The sequence below is a fragment of the Candida albicans genome, chromosome 4 (genome assembly GCF_000182965.3).
Source record: "Candida albicans SC5314 chromosome 4, complete sequence".
Lineage (NCBI taxonomy): Eukaryota > Fungi > Ascomycota > Pichiomycetes > Serinales > Debaryomycetaceae > Candida > Candida albicans.
In genome coordinates, this window is record NC_032092.1 from 378,277 (window position 1) to 401,152 (window position 22,876).

At 34.1% G+C, this 22,876-nt stretch overlaps 9 protein-coding genes across 9 annotated transcripts; 5 read left to right on the forward strand and 4 right to left on the reverse strand. All coding sequences in view use genetic code 12, as the record gives it.

Annotated features, from left to right (window-relative positions):
- Positions 1-1,402: 1,402 nt before the first annotated feature.
- PHO89 (Pho89p) lies at positions 1,403-3,205 on the forward strand (the record flags this gene model as incomplete). The annotated part of the gene is made up of 1 exon (XM_717578.1): positions 1,403-3,205. One exon carries the CDS (start codon positions 1,403-1,405, stop codon positions 3,203-3,205), a length of 1,803 nt encoding a protein of 600 aa, XP_722671.1.
- A 697-nt stretch (positions 3,206-3,902) lies between these two features.
- CAALFM_C401950WA (F-actin-capping protein subunit beta) lies at positions 3,903-4,778 on the forward strand (the record flags this gene model as incomplete). Its single annotated transcript, XM_717576.1, has 1 exon — positions 3,903-4,778. One exon carries the CDS (start codon positions 3,903-3,905, stop codon positions 4,776-4,778), a length of 876 nt encoding a protein of 291 aa, XP_722669.1.
- A 51-nt stretch (positions 4,779-4,829) lies between these two features.
- On the reverse strand, positions 4,830-6,158 carry CAALFM_C401960CA (uncharacterized protein; the record flags this gene model as incomplete). The annotated part of the gene is made up of 1 exon (XM_717575.2): positions 4,830-6,158. The coding sequence occupies one exon, from the start codon at positions 6,156-6,158 to the stop codon at positions 4,830-4,832; it is 1,329 nt and encodes a 442-aa protein (XP_722668.2).
- Positions 6,159-7,024: 866 nt separating this feature from the next.
- Positions 7,025-8,338, forward strand: CAALFM_C401970WA (uncharacterized protein; the record flags this gene model as incomplete). Its single annotated transcript, XM_717574.1, has 1 exon — positions 7,025-8,338. One exon carries the CDS (start codon positions 7,025-7,027, stop codon positions 8,336-8,338), a length of 1,314 nt encoding a protein of 437 aa, XP_722667.1.
- Positions 8,339-8,410: 72 nt separating this feature from the next.
- Positions 8,411-9,088, reverse strand: CLC1 (Clc1p; the record flags this gene model as incomplete). The annotated part of the gene is made up of 1 exon (XM_717573.1): positions 8,411-9,088. The coding sequence occupies one exon, from the start codon at positions 9,086-9,088 to the stop codon at positions 8,411-8,413; it is 678 nt and encodes a 225-aa protein (XP_722666.1).
- Positions 9,089-9,536: 448 nt separating this feature from the next.
- CAALFM_C401990WA (uncharacterized protein) lies at positions 9,537-9,773 on the forward strand (the record flags this gene model as incomplete). The annotated part of the gene is made up of 1 exon (XM_019475365.1): positions 9,537-9,773. The coding sequence occupies one exon, from the start codon at positions 9,537-9,539 to the stop codon at positions 9,771-9,773; it is 237 nt and encodes a 78-aa protein (XP_019330910.1).
- Positions 9,774-9,934: 161 nt separating this feature from the next.
- RGA2 (Rga2p) lies at positions 9,935-13,465 on the reverse strand (the record flags this gene model as incomplete). Its single annotated transcript, XM_717572.1, has 1 exon — positions 9,935-13,465. One exon carries the CDS (start codon positions 13,463-13,465, stop codon positions 9,935-9,937), a length of 3,531 nt encoding a protein of 1,176 aa, XP_722665.1.
- Positions 13,466-16,555: 3,090 nt separating this feature from the next.
- Positions 16,556-18,190, reverse strand: HSX11 (Hsx11p; the record flags this gene model as incomplete). The annotated part of the gene is made up of 1 exon (XM_717571.1): positions 16,556-18,190. One exon carries the CDS (start codon positions 18,188-18,190, stop codon positions 16,556-16,558), a length of 1,635 nt encoding a protein of 544 aa, XP_722664.1.
- Positions 18,191-19,833: 1,643 nt separating this feature from the next.
- CAT2 (carnitine O-acetyltransferase) lies at positions 19,834-21,732 on the forward strand (the record flags this gene model as incomplete). The annotated part of the gene is made up of 1 exon (XM_717570.1): positions 19,834-21,732. One exon carries the CDS (start codon positions 19,834-19,836, stop codon positions 21,730-21,732), a length of 1,899 nt encoding a protein of 632 aa, XP_722663.1.
- Between the last annotated feature and the right edge of the window lie 1,144 nt (positions 21,733-22,876).

Sequence of the window (22,876 nt, forward strand, 5' to 3'; positions counted from 1 at the left end):
TACTTGATTCTATTTTTTTGTATTTTTTGATCGCCTGATTGTTTACTATTCTAGACTCGAACCAATTATACCGCTTTCTTTAAAGATGTAGAGTTTTTATTTAACTTGGTGTAAACATTAATGCCAGCTTAATTGCTTGGGCTACTGAGCCATTTACTTTTTCAAAATTATACTTTTTCCTTGCAAGATTGGTCTTTAAACTTGTACTGAAAGTCCTTTTTGAGTAATTTTAACCTTGTATGCTTCTCAAGTAGAAAGTATTAAATAACCTTTGATAACTAGTTTAATGTAGTGATTTTTTTTTTCTTGGTTGCAATTTCACTGTTTGGATTTTGGATTTTGGTGCTTTTTTTTTTCATGGGAGGGAAGGGGGGAGCGTAAAGGATAATAGTAGTAGACACACTCACTTATATTGGTTTGTAGTCGAGTTGTGCCGTTTATTGTACCACTAATGCCTTGGCATCATTCACAACGCTTTAGGTTGTCGCCTTGGTCTTTGTCCAACGACAAACATGCTTCCTTGATATTTATTCATAGATATCATTTTTAAAGTTGTACTTTTTTTGCTGAAATGAATCATTTATTTTATGGAACTCCTCCCAATGCTGGTGAAATATGAAAGAAACAAAGAAAACTGTATCAACAAACTAAATAATAGTTATACAACGTAAATTGCAACCATAACTTGAAATACCACAACTACAACTTTCTGGACTAATTCACCTCGGCCTCTGCGACTTAGCGGAGGTTCATTTATCCAAACATTTCTATCAAGATTTATAGAATCTATTTGACAAAAGTATTCTTCAAGGTGTTATTCGATATCAATTGCCAAGAAATGTTAGATTTCATTACAAGTTTATTGCGGCAACTTTGGTGCCGTACTACGGTTTCAAATGAAACCTGTCGCGTAATGGTGGTAGCCTTTCCTTAATGCTTGTACCAACCCGCGCCTAAAAAGACAAAGCGAAGGTTAAGTAAAGTTTTAGTTTATTATTTTCTTTCTTTTTTTTATGACAAGAAAAAAAACACAATAGAAATAATTTTGCAATTATTTTTCTTGTCCAAAGTGAAAACTTGTGTAAATCTTCTTCTTCTTCTTCCTAATTTACAAAATAAAAATTAAGATCAATTAATAGATAGAACAAATTGAATCACTCTTTCAAATGTCCCATGTGTGTATTGATATTATGCAAACTAGTTACATTTGGAAAATTGAAAATCAGGAATATAAATATTCACCAATTATCTTGAATAAATTGGTTCTTGATTTTTTCAATTCTCCTTTTTCTTTTTTACTATTAGATATCTAATCAAATAGACATTTGTTAATTCTCCCATCTACTACATTAGTTGAAAAAAAACATCAAAAAACAACAACAAATAAATTCAAATATATACAATGGCTTTACATCAATTTGATTATTTGTTTGCAATTGCCATGATCTTTGCGTTCTTGGACGCTTGGAACATTGGTGCCAATGATGTTGCAAATTCCTTCTCTTCATCAGTTTCATCCAGATCTTTGAAATATTGGCAAGCTATGATTTTGGCCGCTATCATGGAATTCTTGGGTGCAGTGTTGGTCGGTTCACGTGTGTCTGATACTATCAGAAACAAAATTGTTGATATTGCTGTGTTTAAAAATGAACCTGCTGTGTTGATGTTGACTATGACAACTGCCTTGATTGGTTCATCAACTTGGTTGACTATTGCCACCTCCATTGGTATGCCAGTCTCTACTACCCATTCTATTGTTGGTGCTGTTATTGGTGCCTCCATTGCTGCCAAAGGTGCTGAGAACATAATTTGGGGTTGGAAAGGTGTTGCTCAAATTATTGCCTCTTGGTTCATTGCCCCTGCTATTGCTGGTGCCTTTGCTTCTATTATTTTCTTGATTTCTAAATTTGGTGTTTTGGAAGTTAAAAACCCAAGAACATCTTTAAGAAACGCCATGTTGCTTGTTCCTTTGCTTGTGTTTGTCGCATTTTCCATTTTAACTATGCTTATCGTTTGGAAAGGTAGTCCAAAATTGAAGTTGAACACTTTGTCTACTGGTACCACTGTCGGTGCTATTTTCGGAACTGGTGGTGTTGCAACTGCTATCTACTTTTTGTTTGCTTACCCATACTACAAAAGAAAATTGGTTTACGAAGACTGGACTTTGAAATGGTACGACATTTTCAGAGGTCCAATTTACTGGTTCAAGTCCACTGACAATATTCCACCAATTCCAGAAGGTCAAACTTTGACCAAAGATTATTACAAGGGAAGAAGATACGATGAAGCTGGAAATTTGGTTGTCCTTCAAACTGATAGAGATGTTTCTGCTGGTGTTGTCGAAGCTCACGATGGTGAAGACTCCAACTCTGATGGTGAAAAAACATCTGCTGTTATCCAAAACCAACCTGCCCCAGTTGATTCTGAAAAACAACCTGCCCCACCTGCTGCTGGTACTGCTGAATACAAAGGTGAAAACACAAGATGGCCAAATAAATTTGCTGGTTACGTTAAATTGGTCAAAGAATCACCAAAGAACTGGCCATTAGTGTTTTTCTTGCTTTTGACTCATGGTGTTAGACAAGACATTATTGCCAACCAAGCTGGATCCAAAGATGTGTTAGCTGGTGATTTGCACAAAATGCACACTGCTTCCAAATATTACGACAACAAGATTGAATACATGTACTCACTTTTGCAAGCAATCACTGCTTGTACCATGTCTTTTGCTCACGGTGCCAACGATATTGCTAATGCCACTGGTCCTCTTGCTACTGTATATTTAGTTTGGACTACCAACACTACCGCTTCTAAAGCTGAAGTTCCAGTTTGGGTTTTGTGTTACGCTGCCGGTGCTTTAGTTGTCGGGTTATGGACGTATGGTTACCACATCATGGCTAACTTGGGTAACAAATTGATTTTGCAATCACCAGCTAGAGGTTTCTCTATTGAATTGGGTGCTGCTGTCACTACCGTTATGGCTACTCAATTGAAAATCCCAATCTCCACTACTCAATCTGCTGTTGGTGCCACTGTTTTCGTTGGTTTGTGTAACAGAGAATGGAAATCCGTCAACTGGAGAATGGTTGCATGGTGTTATTTGGGTTGGATCTTTACTTTGCCATGTGCCGGTTTGATTGCTGGTATCATAAATGCTATTATCTTATATGCACCATCTAAAGGTGTAAGCTATACTATGACTTAGACGTTGTTTGTGGTTTCAATTTAGCATTTTATATTATTCTTATTATTTCTTTATCATTTCGTTTTCTAATTTCTTAATTAATATTAGCTTCATTTCAAAGTGAAAATTTTCCTTGTATTACTTAAGTGGTCTTTCTTTAATATATATATAATGTGATAGAGTTTGTCAAAAGGCATTAATGCATAAGACTGTAAAACTCCAATGTATTTATAATTGTTTAATCAAGTAGAAATAACCAAGCTGATTAATAATCTTTATTTAACACTTGATTACTAATGCTATGCCAAGGTACCAACTAATCACTTGCTTAGTAATATCAACCGATTTGGCCCATGACTGAGGTGTTGCAATTTTTGGTTTCTAGTAAACTAGCAAATCCAAGAAGTGTCGGCTCAACAGTGACTACTTTACTACCACACATAATCATTTAACAATGCCGCTATTTACGGACAACTAATTTCACAACACTTTGTATCAATATTACGTGAAGAGAAAGAACTAGCAGGATTTACTTATCACATTTGTTGTGATACTACTTTTTCCGGTTTTACTTTGCAAGAAGATCGATTTGTGCGACGGACAAAAAACAAAACGAACAACAGTCAACACTTACAAACGACACAACAAAATCAAGAGAGATTGTCTACTTATTAATATCGCCTCTTCCCCCATTTTGATCAATTAACATATTACATCAATGGACAAATTTGATTCATCATTAGACTTAATCAGGAGATTAGATCCACGTTCCATAACCACCAATTTATCCAACATCTGTGCATTAATTTCTGAAGACGAGGAATTGGTTGCTGATCTATTATCTTCTGTGGATACTCCATTAACTACATCGACATGTTTGAAATCTGGTAAAGATTACTTGTGTTGTGATTATAATCGTGATGGAGATAGTTATCGTTCTCCATGGACTAATGTATATTACCCTGAGTTATCACTGCAAGATGTGAATGACGCACCATATCCTTCCTCAATATTGCGTGATTTGGAAATCAAAGCTAATGATTCATTCGACATTTATCGAGACTTGTATTATGAGGGTGGTATTTCAAGTGTCTATTTGTGGGATACTTCTGAAGAAGACGAGGACGTAGACTCCACCACTGCATTACAAAATGGATTCGCTGGTGTTGTCTTGTTCAAGAAAGAAACAGAAGACAAATCGGGTAACTGGGATAGTATTCATGTCTTTGAAGTTGTTCCACAATCTAAAAATAAATATTTATACAAACTCACAACCTCAGTTGTTTTAAACTTGGAAAACAAGAAGCAGGTGGATGGTAATTTGGGACTTGCTGGTAACTTGACCAGACAGTTAGAACAAGAGCAATCAATTGAACTAGATGGAGCCATTAATCCAGAAACGAGCCATTTGATTAATTTGGGTCAATTAGTGGAAAAACTGGAGTACAACATTAGAAATTTGTTACAAGAAGTGTATTTCGACAAATTGAAGGATATCATGTTGAAAGATTTAAGATCAATTGGTGATATTAACGACAAAAAGTTGGATGATTTGAAACAAAATGCCATCATCAAAGGATTACAAGGTTTATAAAGAAAAAAAACAGGCACATAAATACATAAATTAATTTATATAAATATTGTATCATCTTCTATAAATTGATAAATCCAATGTCTCAAGATTATCTTCGTCATCACTTGCCACAGGCTCTAGTAGATCGGTATCAGAGTCACCTTCTGTTTCGTTAGCTGTTAGCTTTGGTGGCCTTCGAATGTCAACTGCTGAGCCTGTTTCGAGGTTATACATTGCTGTTGGCTTCGATCGTGTCTCACTTTCTACTTCATTTAACGATGATAATACATTGTTCTTGACATCATTGACAAATGACCATATGGATGAGGATACATTCTGCAACATGTCATCGGTTGTGGTTCTGCTATTCATATTACTCTTTTTCTGTTCGAAGGCCTTGGACTTTGCTTGTAATGGTGAATTGATAGACCCGATACTTGATATAGAACCCTCTGAAGATTTGGATTGATGCGATAAACGCTTTCCATTGTCACTGTGTAGTTGTCGCTTTTGGTCACGTTCATTGATCAAGGACTTTTCAAACTCATTTTGTAGCATGCTGTCAAATTGTTGTATCAAGTCTAGAGGTTTAGTTAATCCACTCCAAAGTTTCGATGATGATTCTTGAGTAGTAGAAGTATTAGGTACGGTATTGTTTTTAGAAACATCTAGGTGGCTCTCTCGACTGTCCTGAAATAATGATGATCGTCTTCTTGTTCTTGTTCTTGCAATTGCTTCATCTCTAGGATTACTGTTTTGTCTTGGTCTGTTGTTTTGCGATTGATTATTTTTAGTGGCTGTGTTTTCCGATGATAGTTCCTTGTATAAAGATCTCTGTATAATCTCTCGCAATTTATGTAATTCCTTGTTGTGGTGCTTCAATTTGTTATTTAAATTATTGATATTGTCTTTTAGTTCAACAATACACATTTCCTTTAATGCTAAATACCTCAATTGTTCGTCAATATTCATTGCTATCAATTTGTCTTGCGATGGTAACGGTACATCATATCTGAGATTTTGATTAGTATTGGGGAAGTCAGATTCTGAAACCTGCGTCAAAGTTGGCAGGGCATAACTGGAAAGCTTTCGTTGATGCGATTTGCTTTCAGTCGGTGTTTCACATGTGGCAGAGTTGTGTAAAGGTGAAACCGCATATATATTCAACCCTTTGGTTGTGCTGGTGCTATTTCTTAGAGAACTTGATCTCTTGACAGAAGTTTCGGAGGATGAGGTGGCATTTGAAGATAATGAAGAAGAACGTTTGATTTTGAATTCTAAGGGCTGATGTAGGGACGATGCAGTTGTGTTTCGTGGTGTTGTTTTCAAATTTCTATCATCCTTTCTAATACTAGATGTTCTTGTGAGTTCTGGTGAATTGGCTGTCATAATGCTTGTCATGATCTGCTATTATTATGCCAATAGTTGAAAAGATTCAGGAATAAATAACTAAAATTCGTAATATCAATGGCTAATAGGATACAAAAATGAAAACAATAATAATAATAAAAATATAAGAAACCCCAGATTGTGTGTTTGACGTATGAATGTAATAGAAATCTCTTTTGGTATTGATTACTATTTTTTTTTTTTTTAGTTTCTCCCCCTTTGGTTACTTGGAACAAAAAAGTTTTGGTGATATTAGTTGGTGATGGAATATATAAAGAGAAACAGTAGTGCTTTTTTTTGCAAAAATTTTAGGAAGTTTAAAATTGATAATATAAAAGGGAACTGCTTGAAAAGGATTTATACTTGAAATGTAAGTTCAAACATATTTGATTTTCTTTTCTACGTATCCTTTTATTGAAACCGCACACGATCAATCAGACATACCGTGAGAGCGGGTTCATGACTTGTTCTGAATTCCAACACGAAATTCCACAGAGTGTTATTTTATTTTATCCCATTTTCATTTCTTTTAAGACGCGAACTGTGCCCCTCTAAAAAAACGGAAGTTCTCCCCGAAGATAAAACTTGCTCACACCCGGAGCCTTGTTCTCTTCTCTATATTCTAATCTAAATAATGATATAGCCAAGGTTAAATCTAAACTTGTCAATGACAGATCCACTTGATGGTTTCAAGTATGTTTTGCAAATTTTGTGTGAAATAAACTTGCATGAATTGTAAACTATCACATGTCGATTATATTGTCACGTGATTAGTGATAAGTACTCCACTATCACGCGATATGCATTTGAAAAGAGAGAGAGAAAATAAGAATAGATGACAATGTCTACAAAGATCATCTGGAGGATAGTATCGCAACATGACAGACAGTCAGTCAATAATCCAGTCGGTTAAAAAGTTTCTTAAAGAAAATCCAACTATTCCACAATGGATCAAGTGGGGGATCATATTCAAGATATTGCGTATCAAGAATTCGCTCTATTGGACCAACTTTGTCACGTTGAATAAACCAATCAAACAGTTGTTAATTCAAAATAGCAACACTAAAGACGAGAATACTCATCGTCATCTTAATAAATGGGCCAATGCTATTTCCTGTATATTTCTATACTGTGCTACCGTTGATAATAAGTTGATCCCCAAAGATTATTTATTGATTTATTTGCTCATTAATTATGTGGGAAAGTTAAACACTCCATCAAATACAAAGATTTTGGTATCACCGAAATATTCACAATATTTGAAAGTGAACAATTACAAACCATGGTTGAATCAATTGTATGAACAGAAACATTTTATCATATTTCCAGCTATAGTTGCTCAAATATTAAGTAACTATTTGACTCCTACAAAATACAAATTAAATCAACGATACTTATCCAGTCTGTTGAAGAAATATATTTTAAACCCGATTTGGATAAATTACAAATTAGGTATAAACTATAATAGGATTAATTGGATAAGCCTATTCAGAACTTATTGTTTTCAAAATGTGGTGTTGATGTTTGGTATGGGGTTGTATTTTTTCAAGAGTAAATTGTTAGATAGACTTTATGAGACCAAGCATAATAAGGATGAGGAGAAAGACTATAATACAATCATTCAAGACTATCTTGCATATGTTGCTCATAAATCTAATTCATTTATAAATTTAATATTTGGAGTTAATTTGATTTCCATTTTGTTGATTTCGTTAACGTCGCCAATATTTAGATTGTTAACCCCCAAAACCACGACAAATATGAATTGGATTCAGCTGCTTTATGTTAATCATTTGAAATTGTTTTTCAAAAGCTACACAAAAATAATAGGGTTTGCAGCTGGTTTGATTACTTTGGGTTTGAACTCAATCAATCTTATTCCTAGTTGGGGTTATTCGGGAGACGAATCTATTCGAGAAATTAAGCCTGATGTTTTCAACTCTATCAATTTGTATCTTTTCAGGTTGATATTGTTATCCAAATGGAGAATTACCAAGTTCAAACATCCATTATTCACTAAAGTTTCCAGATTGAATTGGAACAAATTGGAAACCGCATTGATGACTTTTGCAATTTGGAAAATCATGAATTTGAATGATTTCTTGAAATCTTCGGAAAAAACTGATATCGAATCAGAAAACAAAGAATTATCAGCAAATTCAATGGTCAAGTTGGTAAATTACATAATGTAAAACAATGTTACGTAATATTTAAATATACATGTATATCTGCTTTTTTTTTTTAAGTTCTTATACAACCTCCAATTATTCTTGATATCCTCCTGCTCCAGGAACGTTTTCTTTGCCTTTCAATTTCGTCAATAATTCTTTGAATCTAGTTTTATCTCTGCTCTCATCACCAGGCAATTCACCCACTTCAGTGACTAACTCATTTACTCTATCCCATAAGGTACCTCTTTTCAAAAAATCATCTCTTTTGCTAATGAATTTTTCTTGTTCCAGTAAAATTTCTTTTTGGTGGTTATCTCTTTTGGAATTGTAATTTTCATAAAAATCATCAATAGTTGATTTAGCTTTTTCAATGATTTCCTCCTTTTTTTTGGAGTTTAATTTCTCTCTTTCTTCAATTTCTAAATCACGACGTTGTTTCCATTCTTTAATAGCTTGAGATTCTGATAAATTTAGTTCTTTGGCTGCACCGTTGGAGGATTCGAATCCTTCAAACTCATCATCATCATCATCATATTTATCGGCACCTTTAGTTACTGAGATACCTGATGGTTGCGCTTTAGTGTCGACTTCAGGAAATTGTTCTTTGAATTCGTTTATTTCTTCATCTTCGTCATCTTGAAACACCTGTTTATCTTGATCTGTGGTGAATTCGTCACCCACCAATTCTTTTTCACGGGACAAGAAATCACCTTCGTAATCATCATCACCACCTGCAGCAGGTGTGTCTATTTCTGGAAATTTGTCAGCCATTGTGTTTATTCTAGTGTTGTTTCTTTCTTTCTTTTCAAAATAATGACAGGGTAATCAAATACTGGGCAAGAGCGGGTCAATTTTTCGGTTGTTGTTGTTGTTGTTCAACTTTTTTTTTGATTTGGCAAAGAAGTGTACAACGAATAAGTTTGTCGTGTGTTTGAGGTCAAGAAATCACATAGAATCAAAAATGCAAATTCTATTTTTTTACATCATTTCCTGTGGAGTGGAAAAATTAAAGAAAACTTTCGGACCCTATTAATAAGCTTTACTTTGTCGTTATCTGATTGATTACTAGTCTTAAGTCATTTCAAATTTGTCTGGTGTAACAACCCTACCGTCAACCCCTCTGCCAGGATACTACTTGTACATAGTTTTACCAACCTGATATCTGAATCCTTGTCAATAATATAAATCAAAAAATCAAATACTTCAAAACTTAACCATAATGGCAAGACTATCTGGATTACAAAGAGATGTTCTTCAATTGTATAGAAAATGCATTCGAATGGTAAAGACCAAACCTACCGATACTCACGAACATTGGAGAAATTTCATTCATGAAGAATTTGCCAAATATCAACATTTACCCAAAAAACAATTTAATACCATTGAATACTTGATCCGTAATGGACATAGAAAACTAGAAATGTATCTGAATCCACAACTAAAAGATATTCATTAACATATGTTTATATTTATTTCAATACACATTTATAATAATATAAAGACAAAAAAACGAAAAAAAAAATAATAATTATAATAATAATAATAATAATAAATAAACCTATTGTTGTGAATCGATCAACATTTACAGTTATTTTTTCTTTTTTTTTTTTTTCGATTCTAAAAGATTCTATGTGATTCTGTCAATAGTAACTCTGTTGTATCATTTCTAAATCCCATATCGGTCATTTCTTTTACACCGGATTCATCCTTCGCTAAAGTTGGGGCAAAAACAACTGACAAATTCTTATAACCCATTTTATTTATATCCTTCAAAGAATTTACCAAATGCAAATGGTTGACAATTAATCTTAATGTCTCTCTGTTTGCTGGTGGCAATTTATTAACAATCTTCTGCAATTCTGCAATACGGACCTCTTTGGAATGGGAAGCTTTAGTTGATACTTTAATAAAGTCGTCGTACAAGTCAAATGGAATGACTGGATCAGGTAATTTCCGTAAATATCTCTTCAATGCTGATGTAACGGCATGAATATCGACATCCAAAGTCTCATCCACTCGGTTTAATTGTTTCTCATCGGGATCATTGGATAAGCTGGAAAACGCATTTTCAATAGAAACAATAGCAGAATTCCCACCTGAAATACGGTATATCCCTTCGAAATCTAAGCCTCGTTTCTCGACCTCAGCTAGACATCTGGTAATAATAATTGGAACTTGACTTTTCTCATACTCAGCACGCTGTTGTAAAGTGCTGTTGAAAAGTGGTACCTGGCTGGAGTCTCCAGAAAGCAATGAGTCCAATACGTTACTTGATTTAGATTTCGAGAATTTGTTCTGTTGGTTATTGTTGTTTGCTCCATTGTTATTGAATGAACTACCGGAGTTATGAGCAGGTATACGTAATGCCTGAGTGGAAAAACTATTTGGAATTCTTGCACCATTGTTGTGTCCGTTACCATTGTTATTATACTCATTAGACAGGATAACCTGTGTTGTTCCTACTTTTGGTCTTCTCCAAAATTTCAACCGTGTGGCTTTATGTGCTTGTTCGTCCTCTATAAGCTGTTGCTGTGGCTGTTGTTGTTGATATTGTTGTTGGTATTGTTGATGTTGTTGAAATTGACCTTGATGTCTATCAGGAGACAAGTGGTCCAGATATTCAAAATTCTCTCTTGATACAACCAGTGTACTATCAGAAGAACTTTTGTAAGGTGAGAGATGTGTATTCACACTCTTGCCCAATGTAGAAGCGTCAGGATCAGAGTCATTGCTAGATGACGTTGATAATTTTCCAGTGGCACCAGAAGCTTGTCTATTTTTTTGTTGTTCAATCAAATCTTTATTCTCGTTTGTGATCTTTGTCTTCTGTATCTGCAACTCGGAAATTTCAGCTACCAAATTGTCGTATCTAATCGATTCCGAAGAGATCTTAGATTGTATCATCTTCAACTGTTCATTGAGCTTATGTCTTTCATCTCTCAACTTCTTAACATCCTCTTCTAGCAAAACCTTACTGCTATTCAATTGCTCAATATCATTCTTAACCGCAACATTGCTGTAGTGGTGGTCTTCATCTGATAACAATACTGTGGAGTCTGAGGTCAGTCTAATATGATTACGTCCCCCTAAAGCGCCATTAGTTATTGGTGGCGAAATGTAGGCATTGGCAATACTACTAAAAAGTGACCCATCAGATGTTTGTCTTGTATGGCCATTTCTGTGATCTTCTTTACTGCCTGTAGTGAAAAGTGCAGCTAGTTTATTTTGATTTCCTGAGGTGGAACGTTTGTGTTTCAAGTTCTTGATAAGTGAAGCTGTACGTGAAACATTCTGGTTCTTTTGCAGATGTTTGTGTTGTTGGTCATTTGATAAATCGGAATTCTTTGGTTCCAAGTTGGTTACTGCAGGTGAAAAATTGCCTACAACCCTTTTGGGCGTAGACATTATTGAAGACGGGCTAGTCTTCTCGCTAATATCATGCTGTCTTTGATCTTGTTGCAGTTTGATATAACTTCTTTGGTCTTCGTGATTATCGTAGTCCACGCCCTCCAATCCCAAACCTTTGGGTGTTTCAACAAAACTGAATTTTTTGGAAATATCTTCACCTCTCGATGGAGTACTAGGTAATGGCACCTTTGGTGGTGGTGAAGACACTGATTTCAAGGTACCTGCCCTCGAATGTTCTTGTCTCGGAGTTCCGATTGCTAAATCCTCGTCAACTCCATCTGTCAGGATTTCATCATTCGTTTCAACAACTCTTGCCTGTCTATTAACTTTGGCAAATGGAGAAGGGCATGCTGAACGAGGCCTATCCTCTACTGATAAGTTGACTGCTTTCGTGTTTTGGTTCGAGTTCAGACTAATGATTGTTCCTGGAGAATCAATCATTGGGGATCTAGTATTATGAAACTCATTATCGTGGAATTGGTTAGGTGATAAAATAAGAAAGCTCTTGGATTTTTGCTCGGTGTTTCGTCCTGGTGACACGTCAAGAGCTGGTTTTAATTGATTTCCGGCAAGTGGATCAGCTTGGGATTCTGGAGGAGTATCTATAACGTCCAAGTAAACTGTTCTTTCACCAGTATCTGCTGATATTTCGTCAGTATTCAAGTGATCTGAAGACAATGGAGGGGTTGAGTACTGGTTTACAAAAGGCAGAACTCTTGAATTTCTATTAGAACTCTTATTTCGCAACGAAGTGCTGTTTGATTTCTTTTCATCGCCATTTGAATCCGAGTCCGAGCTATTTTGAACTTCCTCAATGGAAAAGTCGTTGTCTGATTGAAATATTGGTGGATTATGAAGCCCAGTACTACTGTGCATAGTTGAACCTCCTTTGTTTGTGTGTTCTGAAAAAGTTTGTGACGTTGATAAAGAACCAAGAGATGTGTCTGTTTTGTTCTTCCCAGAAATTGACTCTTTGGACTGATATGAATTTGCAGAATAAGGGGTTGGTCTTGCTGGTGATGTAGATGTAGGGGGTAAAGGCAATGACTTGTTCTTGGACGATGTAACTGATGTTACTGAGCGATTGTTTTGTTGATACAATAAACTCTCTCCTGATTGATTGTTTTGGTTATTCATATATGATTGAATTAGACTGTTTCTGGATGAGTTGACTGATCGTTTATGATCCTCCAATATTTGCAATTCACGTTGATCTTTTTCTCGTTCCAACTGTACTCTTTTCTCCTGAAGTAATGCCAAATGTTTCTTTTTCGCATCGTATTTCTTCTTCTTGGCCATTAGTTTCTGGTGACAATCCATACAAAATAATCCTTTCGATGTACGCGCGTATCTCAAATCTTCAATTTTGTTCTTACAAGAACGGCATTTGAAACAATTGGAACAGTAAGCTTGATCCCCAGTCAATATTGCCAAATCATCAATCTTTCTGCCACATTGCTTACAATTGTAGGAACAGTTTGAGCAAATCAAATTTCCATTACCCAAAACCAAAAAGTTAGAATTGCAACCCAAAGACGTGTTACATTTTGAACAGTTGAAACAATGAATGTGCCATCTATCGTCGCCTAATTCGTACGCGTGGCCCTCAACTATCAACTGATTACATTTTTTGCATAATTCACGGGGTTGTCTATTACTGTCCAAAGAAGGTTGCGAGGATAACTCGGGTGTCTCATGTATATGGGGCCGATTGTTTGTTGGTGGCACAAGTTCAGGCATATTGTTATTGTTATTATTTTTATTCTTGTATATATATGTTATCTCACCAACTGGTTATTTGAATGATATACACAATTGATAAATGTAGGTGTAGGGTATAATCAAGCGTGATTAATAATTATTGAATTACCTTGTAATTGGAAGTATTTGTCAGTTTGCGGGCAAAAAAAAAGACCAAAAACTTAAATTTAAAACTTTTTCTTATATTTTCCGTTGAATTTCTTCTCTCTTCTTAAATTATATAACACAGGGGAAGCGTGGGTCCAAACACAAGCAAACTTCTGACAGTATAAATTTGTTGTAAAAAGTTCTTAGGAATAGAATTATTGAATAAATATTAAAATGGGGGAAACGAATGAACAACTGTAGATTTAAGTATATATTTGCTTTAGTCGACGTTGAAACTTGGGAAAGCCCTAAACTTGTCGCTCTTTTCTTTCCTTAATATATGTTGAAAACACCCAAAAAATAAAAAATAAAACCTTAGGGAAATCACCAAAAAGTTAGCAAACAAAGTCGTTTATATTTTAGATTATGGTAGTAATATGAGATATCTCAATAAATTGAACGATAGAAAAGTAATGATAACGTAGAAAGAAATAGAAGTAGAAGAAGTGGAAAATTAAAAAGAACTTGGAAGAAATAGCAAAAGTAAGGGAAGGGAGGAAGAAAAAAAAATCAAGGATTATGAATCTTTTTTTCCTTTCTTTCTTTCTACTTCAACCCTCTTTATTTTTTTAATTGAGAATTATAAACGAAGAGGGAAAATAGATTTAAAAACACACAAAAATAAACAGAAAAACGAAAGGGTTAGAAGTTTGTCAAAAATAACAAAATTCTCTTATTACTTGATTAGTTTTGTTTCAAAGATAATTATGATAAATGAAACAAACGGCTGCAGTTGATGTTAAGGTAATGAAGTTTAATATATCAAGGAATCAATGGGTACAAGGGATTACTTACTATTTGAGAATCCTGAATTGAGTTTTGGAAAACAAAACAAAGGAAAACAATGATAAAAAAAAGTATCCATCTTGGTAGTATAGATGATGTACTAAAATGAATAAATCTTCAAATAAGAAAACAAAAAGCTAAAAATAAAAATTGACAATAATAGTAAATTCAACCTCAAACAACAACTAATCATGGATGTATAATTGAACCATTGTTACATATTTTAGATTAACTCCATTCAGAGGAATGCAAAGGTACAAAAATAAAAAAAACTACTGATAATGAAAAAAAGGAGTGATTAATTAATTAATTAGTTAGTTAGTACTACTAGTTAAATGACAATCTTTTCTGCTAATTTAGGACAATAAAGGTAAATGATGATTTATTGTTCAAATTTGATGTTGAATCGATTTCTTTTTAAGAAGTCTTACGTCAAGTGCGTCATTCCTTCTGTGGCCCAAGCAATGCCGCAGTCTGTTTATTATATGATGATCTGATTTAATCCTTGAGTGGGTGGCATGGATATTTCAGTATTCTGTACCGTCGACAGCTACCGCTGGTTGACTTTCGGCTAATGTTATGCTATGATTTCTTGATTGACAACTTTAAAAGCTACCACCCTAGAGAAAAATACTTCCTTTGGTTGTATACACAAAATAGGACCATGTAACAGAAATTGAATATTATCGCGTTTTATTTTGTTTTCCCTTTATTGTTTTTTTCTCTGGGCTTACCATACACAAGTTTGAAGGTGTGTTACTTGTGGAGAGGAGTTAGAAAATCTGAAACAAATTGTTTCATGGTCAATATTGTGTTCATTACAAGTGTGTCATAAAGTGACAAATTCCAGGGGAGTGGCCTAAAACTTGTACAATAGATGAACGTATTACTAAAAGAAAGAATAACTAAATTAAAATAATAAGAGCAACTGTTTGTTTTTACACTTTTGACTTTTATTATAGTTTCGAAGAGTTTCCTAGGAACTTGAGAACTTGTAGGATAACGCTAATAAGAATGGTGTATTTCTTAATTGAAAGTTATAATCGTAAAGATATAATGTAAAATAGATAGTTGATTAAAGAAAAGATATAAAAAGTACTATAAAAATAAGTATTCCAAACAAAGTATATAAAATCAAGCAAAATAGAATATTTGCACACAAACTAAAAGTAGTGCAAAATTAACAAAAAATGTAAAATACAACACAACCTATGTGAGATCTCAATGCAGGAACTTTAATTAGTAGCTTTACACACAGCGCTATCTCCAGGTAGTTGAAACTAATATTGGCGTGTACTACCTATCTCTTTTGGATAGTTGGTGATAATGAATACGAATATGTTTTATCACAAGATGTTTCTTCATGTTTTTTGGCAAATAGATTTATAACTCTTTCAATATGATAGGCATACCTTTACAGTTTCAAATCATATTTATATAATATTTAATGTGCAATTGTGCCCATTGGATTTTTATTCCACTTTTGTGCATTTTTTTATCTATGTGATTCATTCTGGTATGAAACAACAAACTTGAAAGTTGATTGGTGCTGAACACTCTTTTTTTTGGTTTTTATTATTGCAATATCAGGATCATAATGTTTATACCATGGGATACGGTAGTGGAATTAATTTCTAATTATAAAAGAATGCATAACATGTAATCAATTGGTATGAATCTTTGGCATATCAGAAAAGAGAAGGTGAAACGTTTCTTAACCATCTTTGGTTCTAGACTCGTAGAAAATTTCATGTCTATGTGGAGTTGAAAAGTACAACCAAGCTGCGAAAAAAAAAAAAGAAAATTTTATGAACAATTTGGTGCAAAAGCTTTGTCAAAACTGTAAAGCAATTCCCATTGGAATATTTTATGCAACTGTCTCTATTCTTTGAATTTCAAGGAAATATGACACCAGGGTTTCCAACATTCATAACCTTGAACTTATTTCCTAATCCAGGAAATTGGGCTGCGCGTTTGACTATATCAGTTGAAATCAGATACGTAAACTTTTTCTCATTTTTGTAGCTACGAAAATGGAAATAGACTATTATTTGTAATGTTACAATATTTGTTACATTTAACTTTTACTTATCTATATATACATGTCCTGTCTATCTATCTATAACAATTGGCGTATCACATTTCTTCAGCAGTTAAATCTTTCTTAATCCTAAACGGTCTTCCCCTCCAATCGATTTCATGTCCTATCATCGCAATTATCCAAATAGGTAATGCCAACAATTCTCTTAGTATCCAAATGTATCCCCATTGCAAACAGTTTCTTTGTTTAGGTGGGATGGACTCATTTAACCAATTAGGTAAGTAAGTGATATTTTTAACATCCAATGTATGGTTTATCAATGTGTGATACTGTACATAATCTGTCAACATCCATATAAGCATATGCATAACAAACCAGTACTTATTGAACCAAGTACCGAAAAAAACAGTTGAAATGGCATAAGTACCATAGATGCCACAGATAATCGACTCAGTAGTTGGTTCAATCAACGTTGCTAACAAAACCATATATTTTCTGACTCTAAGCCATCTTACTCTTCTTTGAATATAATCTTTAACGGCATTATTTTCTGACCCACTATACGGTTGCACAACCACATCTCCAGTTAATCCGGTTCTTCCTTGAGTATTTTCCCAAAGTGCAATCCCAATCATATTGTCTTCTCCAATGTATCTTGCGAAAAACTTAATTGCATGTCCAACGCCTAACGAAGTATAATACCCTGCATCTTGTTTCACTTTAGGGTCTTTAAAAAATGGAGAGTCCTTATGAGGAATTAATCTAACTGATTGATCCAAATCTGAACGGCGATAAATGTTAGATTTTCCATTAACACATGGTGCCACTGCTAAATTATTCAACAGCACATAAAATTTGGAATGGGAGGTGTGTAAAAACATTTCATCAAGTTCAGCCCCCAATTTCTTTGAAAACTTTGAATATGTAAAACCTGGATGGACATTCAAAGAATTGTTAGATTTCGGTGACAGTTTGCGTTTCACTAATTGTGAATTAAGGGATTCAGATGAAGGAACAGGGGTCATAGCTGTAATTTCTAAATCTTGACCACCAATGAAATCATCACTTCTGGTTGTATTATTGATACTTAACGCTAATGGTACATGATGAACTAGTTTCACTGGTCTAGATTGTCCCATTTTTCTCGACATATTTAAATTACCATTCAATGAAATTACGGAATTTTTCAAAATATTAGAACTTGCCCAAACATTACTATCCATCACCCACAAAATATCATATTTGGCATGAACGAACCCCTTTGCTAAATTATTAACTTTTGGATTAGGTCCATAATGGTCATCACTGGTTTTCGTTTGAGAGTTATAACTTTCACTTGTTAAAATTTGGGCATCAACTGTTGGGTATTTTGCTATCAATTTTTGAATTATAGGAATTGAAGGATCATTCGGATCATCAACACAAAACAAAATCTGTAATTTACTTCTTGGATAATTTTGACAGAATGAAGATTCTAAACACGATGTCAACTCTGGATCTATACCTTTGATTGGTCGTATAATTGTTACTCCTTCATATATTTCCTCATCATCACTCTCAGGGTCATTTTGGTGATTAGCTTGTTGTTTTGTATGTAATATTGGCCGATTTCTAAAATTGAACAAAATTTCGAAAAATCCACTGTAAGCTGCCACAAGGATAATTATATACCATAGTAGAAAAAAATACCCCGTGGTAATCCTAAATAAGGATAATTCTTCTTGAACCATTAGAAAGAAGAACAAAAGATTACGATATTTCACAGTGTTGATAAAAGAAACAAGATCAAATGTACCTTAACAAAAGAATTTTTTTTTTTGTATTTCTCTTTTTTTTTTTTCTTTCCTTCTCTTGTTACAAACTACTACAGGTTGACGCATCACAGCAACACCTCGTTGCCGATATTGTGTAACGATCCAACGCGTTATATGTGAACGATACTTCGGTTTTATTCTTTCACCATCACGGATGGATATTACCCGGATGGATGAAATGAAAAAACAACTCTAAGCTGTTTATTTCATAAATTTAATTGGACAGGATGACAGTTCGAATTGAATATTTACTTGATGAGGGGCATATCTTAATCCCTATAATGCAAATTAACAATGAGAAATAACTGTAAGGAAACAATTCGAGTAACGAAGAAAGATTTTTAGCTTTAATGGGTTGTAATGGCAAGTAGTGACGTAGCTGAGTAGAAATTGCCTTGATATAAATATAAGATTTCACCTGAATGTTACTCTATCACCCCCCCTTGTTGTTTGATGTTAGGGTGGTTCATACATTACAATAAGGTGCCATTACTGGGAATGCAATTGTAAATAGGCTTTCTCCTCACCAAGAAGTTTGTTTTAAGTTGAATATCCTAATCCCGATACGAGAACACCCTCGGGAAAATGAGAAAGGTATAACAATGTGGTAGACAAAAAAAATTAAAGAGTATTGTGAGGTGATTTTACATGTTGATGCATTAAATGATTACATATATGAGATAAACAATTTGATTGGCAAACTAGTTTTAATCGCCCCAACAAAACATGTTGCATATATCCCCGGGTTGAAAAAAGTGGCGTTGATTTAAACTCCGCGATGTTTCTTAAAGTTCTTTATTTTATTCTTGTTTATTCTTGTTATCTATTATTTCTTACAGATAGAATAGAATAGAATAGGGGGCAGCAGAAAATGGCGATGCAAAAATTCTGGGGAGCTGGGAAAGACCAGATCCAACCCTCCAGAACTAAATAATAAAAATACCAGAAAGACAATGCCAATACTTTTTTAGTTTTAAAAGAACTATTCTCACTATACTCTCAAATGAGCATTGTCAGATCACCTCCATCTCATTTATTCATTCTTCTAAATGCATATTCATTGAAATGCGATTATAGGAGTCTGTAATGTTCGACAATAGGAGAGAATTACTTTGTATATACCGTGGGAACAATTTCGTTATAAGAAAAATGGTGTCGCATCCTCGGTTATAGGTGCCATCTTAACAATAGATGGTAGTGCACTTTTATCAAGTATCCATGACCCCCACAAAAAATCATAGGCTGATAATAATAATAATATATTTTCTCCTGGAGTGTTGTTTGTTGTTCTATATAAAATCAATGAAATTTTTCAACATTTTTCTTTTTCTTTTTTAATAAAAAAAAATAATTGTTTATAAAAATTTTCCTCCTATCATATTTCTTGATATTTAAACTATTCCATTTCATTTAAAACTTCTTCTTCTTTTTTCTTTTCACACCATTTATTCTTATTATCTATTCTTTTCAATCCAACTAATCAGAAGAAATAGAGGTCGAAAATAAAGAATAACGACAAGAAAAAAAAAAAGTAATCACATTTGTTCTGATATCATAGAATGTTTAAATTTAGAATTCCACAACAAATATTGAAACAAAACTCAACAAGTTCCAAATCTATAATCATGCCAGTTTTGAAGAAACCATTCTCAACATCTAACCCAAAAGGTGATTTGTTCAAGTATCAATCACAATTACCAAAATTGCCAGTTCCATCTTTGGAAGAAACTGCTACTAAATATTTGAAAACAGTTGAACCATTTTTAAATAAAGAACAATTGGCCGCTACAAAGCAAAAAGTTGAAAATTTCATCCAACCTGGTGGTGCTGGTGAAGCTTTACAAGCTAGATTAAATGATTTCGCTAGTGACAAGGATAACTGGTTAGCTGAATTCTGGGATGATTATGCTTATATGTCATACAGAGATCCAGTTGTTCCATATGTTTCTTACTTTTTCTCCCACAAAGATGTCAACAATGTGATTGGTAACGATCAATTGTTAAAAGCAAGTTTGATTGCTTACTACACCATTGAATTCCAAGAAAAAGTGTTAGACGAAAGTTTAGATCCAGAAGTCATCAAAGGTAATCCATACTGTATGAATGCCTTCAAATACATGTTCAACAACTCAAGAGTTCCAGCTGAAGGTTCTGATATCACTCAACATTACGATGGTGAAGCTAACAGATTCTTTATTGTTATTTACAAAAACAACTTTTACAAAGTTCCAACTCACAATGAAAGTGGTCAAAGATTATCCAAGGGTGAACTTTACAGTTACTTGCAACAAGTTAAAAACGATGCCACTCCTAAAGGTCTTGGATTGGGTGCATTGACCTCTTTGAACAGAGATGAATGGTTGGGTGCTTACAACAACTTGTTGAAATCACCAATCAATCAAGCCTCTTTGGAATCCATTTTTGCTTCTGCCTTTGTTATTTGTTTGGACTCGCACAACCCAGTCACCATTGAAGAAAAATCCAAAAATTGCTGGCACGGTGATGGTCAAAACAGATTTTTTGACAAACCATTGGAATTTTTCGTCAGTGCTAACGGTAACTCTGGTTTCCTTGGTGAACATTCAAGAATGGACGCCACACCAACTGTTCAATTAAACAACACTGTTTACAAGAAAATCACTGAAGAAAGCCCAGAAGATTTAATTGTTGAAATTGGTGGTTCTGCACCAAAGATTGGTCCTGCCGAAATTTTGCCTTTTGATATTAACCCAACTACTAGAGCCAATATTGCTGATGCCATTGCTAAATTTGATGCTACTATTGCTGCCCACGATGAAGAAATCTTCCAACATTACGGTTACGGTAAAGGATTAATCAAGAAATTCAAGGTTTCCCCAGATGCTTACGTTCAAATGTTGATGCAATTAGCTTACTTCAAATACACTGGTAAAATCAGACCAACTTATGAATCTGCTGCCACCAGAAAATTCTTGAAAGGTAGAACTGAAACTGGTAGAACTGTATCTAATGAATCCAAGAAATTTGTTGAAACCTGGACTAATCCAAAAGCCACTAATGAAGAAAAAGTTTCTACTTTCCAAGCTGCTGCTAAACAACACGTTGCTTACTTGTCTGCTGCTGCTGATGGTAAAGGTGTTGATCGTCACTTGTTTGGTTTGAAACAAATGTTGCAACCAAATGAACCAGTTCCAGAAATTTTCACTGATCCAATCTTCAGTTATTCACAAACTTGGTACATTTCATCATCTCAAGTGCCATCAGAATACTTCCAATCCTGGGGTTGGTCACAAGTTATTGATGATGGTTTCGGTTTAGCTTATTTGATCAACAACGACTGGATTCATGTCCATATTTCTTGTAAGAGAGGTAACGGTTTGAAATCTGATCATTTGAAATGGTACTTGGTTGAAAGTGCTAACGAAATGAAAGACATTTTGACCAAGGGCTTGTTATCTGAACCAAAGGCCAAATTGTAAGAAATTTGGTTAGTCTTTTCATTTTTCAATTCATATCTATTTATTTCATATTAGTATAAGTAACATATAGAAAGTTCTTAAATTTAGTTATTATTAGCACCTTTTTGTTTTGTAGATAGGGGTTATTAGCAGAAAGACCACAGAAGAGAGAGTAAACAAGACAATGACGAGCTTAGTTAAGACACCTCAACAACACTACTCTCATCGGTATTATTATTCTACATACTTAAATGAATCAATACAACTCGTAGGATACTGCCCTATGCACCCCACACTTCTTGGTGAACCCTTTTCTGGGTTATCGTTTTTTCTGTAGCCCTATTCATTTTACCCTCGCTTTCATTCTCATCATACTTATCTCATCCATCACCGTAACCAATCGAATTTCGCAGTAATTACAATTCCAGAGTATATGCAGGATACTTGATCCTCTTCTGGTTGTCATGATGTAATTACAATTGAGGTTATTAGGTAGGGACAAACAAAGGGGCTTTGGTTTGCTAAGATGGTTTGTAAGAAATGAAAAGACCCAACTAAGTATTTATAGTAACATATTTGTGTCTGAAATTCTAGGGTTGGTTTCTCCTGCCTCTTAATTCTCGTCGTAACTGCGCCGGTTTGATGAAATTAAAAAAGGTACAAAACAAAAAAGGCAAGTGTCACAAAACCAGAAAATAGACGACCACACAGAGAAAAGTACCGCCGAAAAGGAATAAAGAAAGAACAAAACGAACATAGAGAGTGAAGATAGAATGATAGTTTAAACCAAGGCGGGTCATGATGATCTTCATCTTAACCAGGAGTAATAGTTTAATTTATTTGCTTTAGTTGCTGTGTTTAAGTTTCGAAATTGAAATCATACCAAAATGAAAAATATCTGTGCAAATCAAAACCTAATCTTAATTATTATTATTTGATTTGATTTGTTTCCAATTTCGATTGATTAGGCAAGTTTGATTTGTTTGTGGTAATAATGAAAATGATAAAGGCGGTGGTGATGGTGGTGGTAACATATTTATTAAAGGAAGAATATTTTATTCATTAAATTTAATCTTGATACACTTTCCTCAAATTGTGTTACAAGATTACCGAGTTTATCCAATAAGGGAAAAAATGAAAATACCAACTGAAACTTGACTTGCCG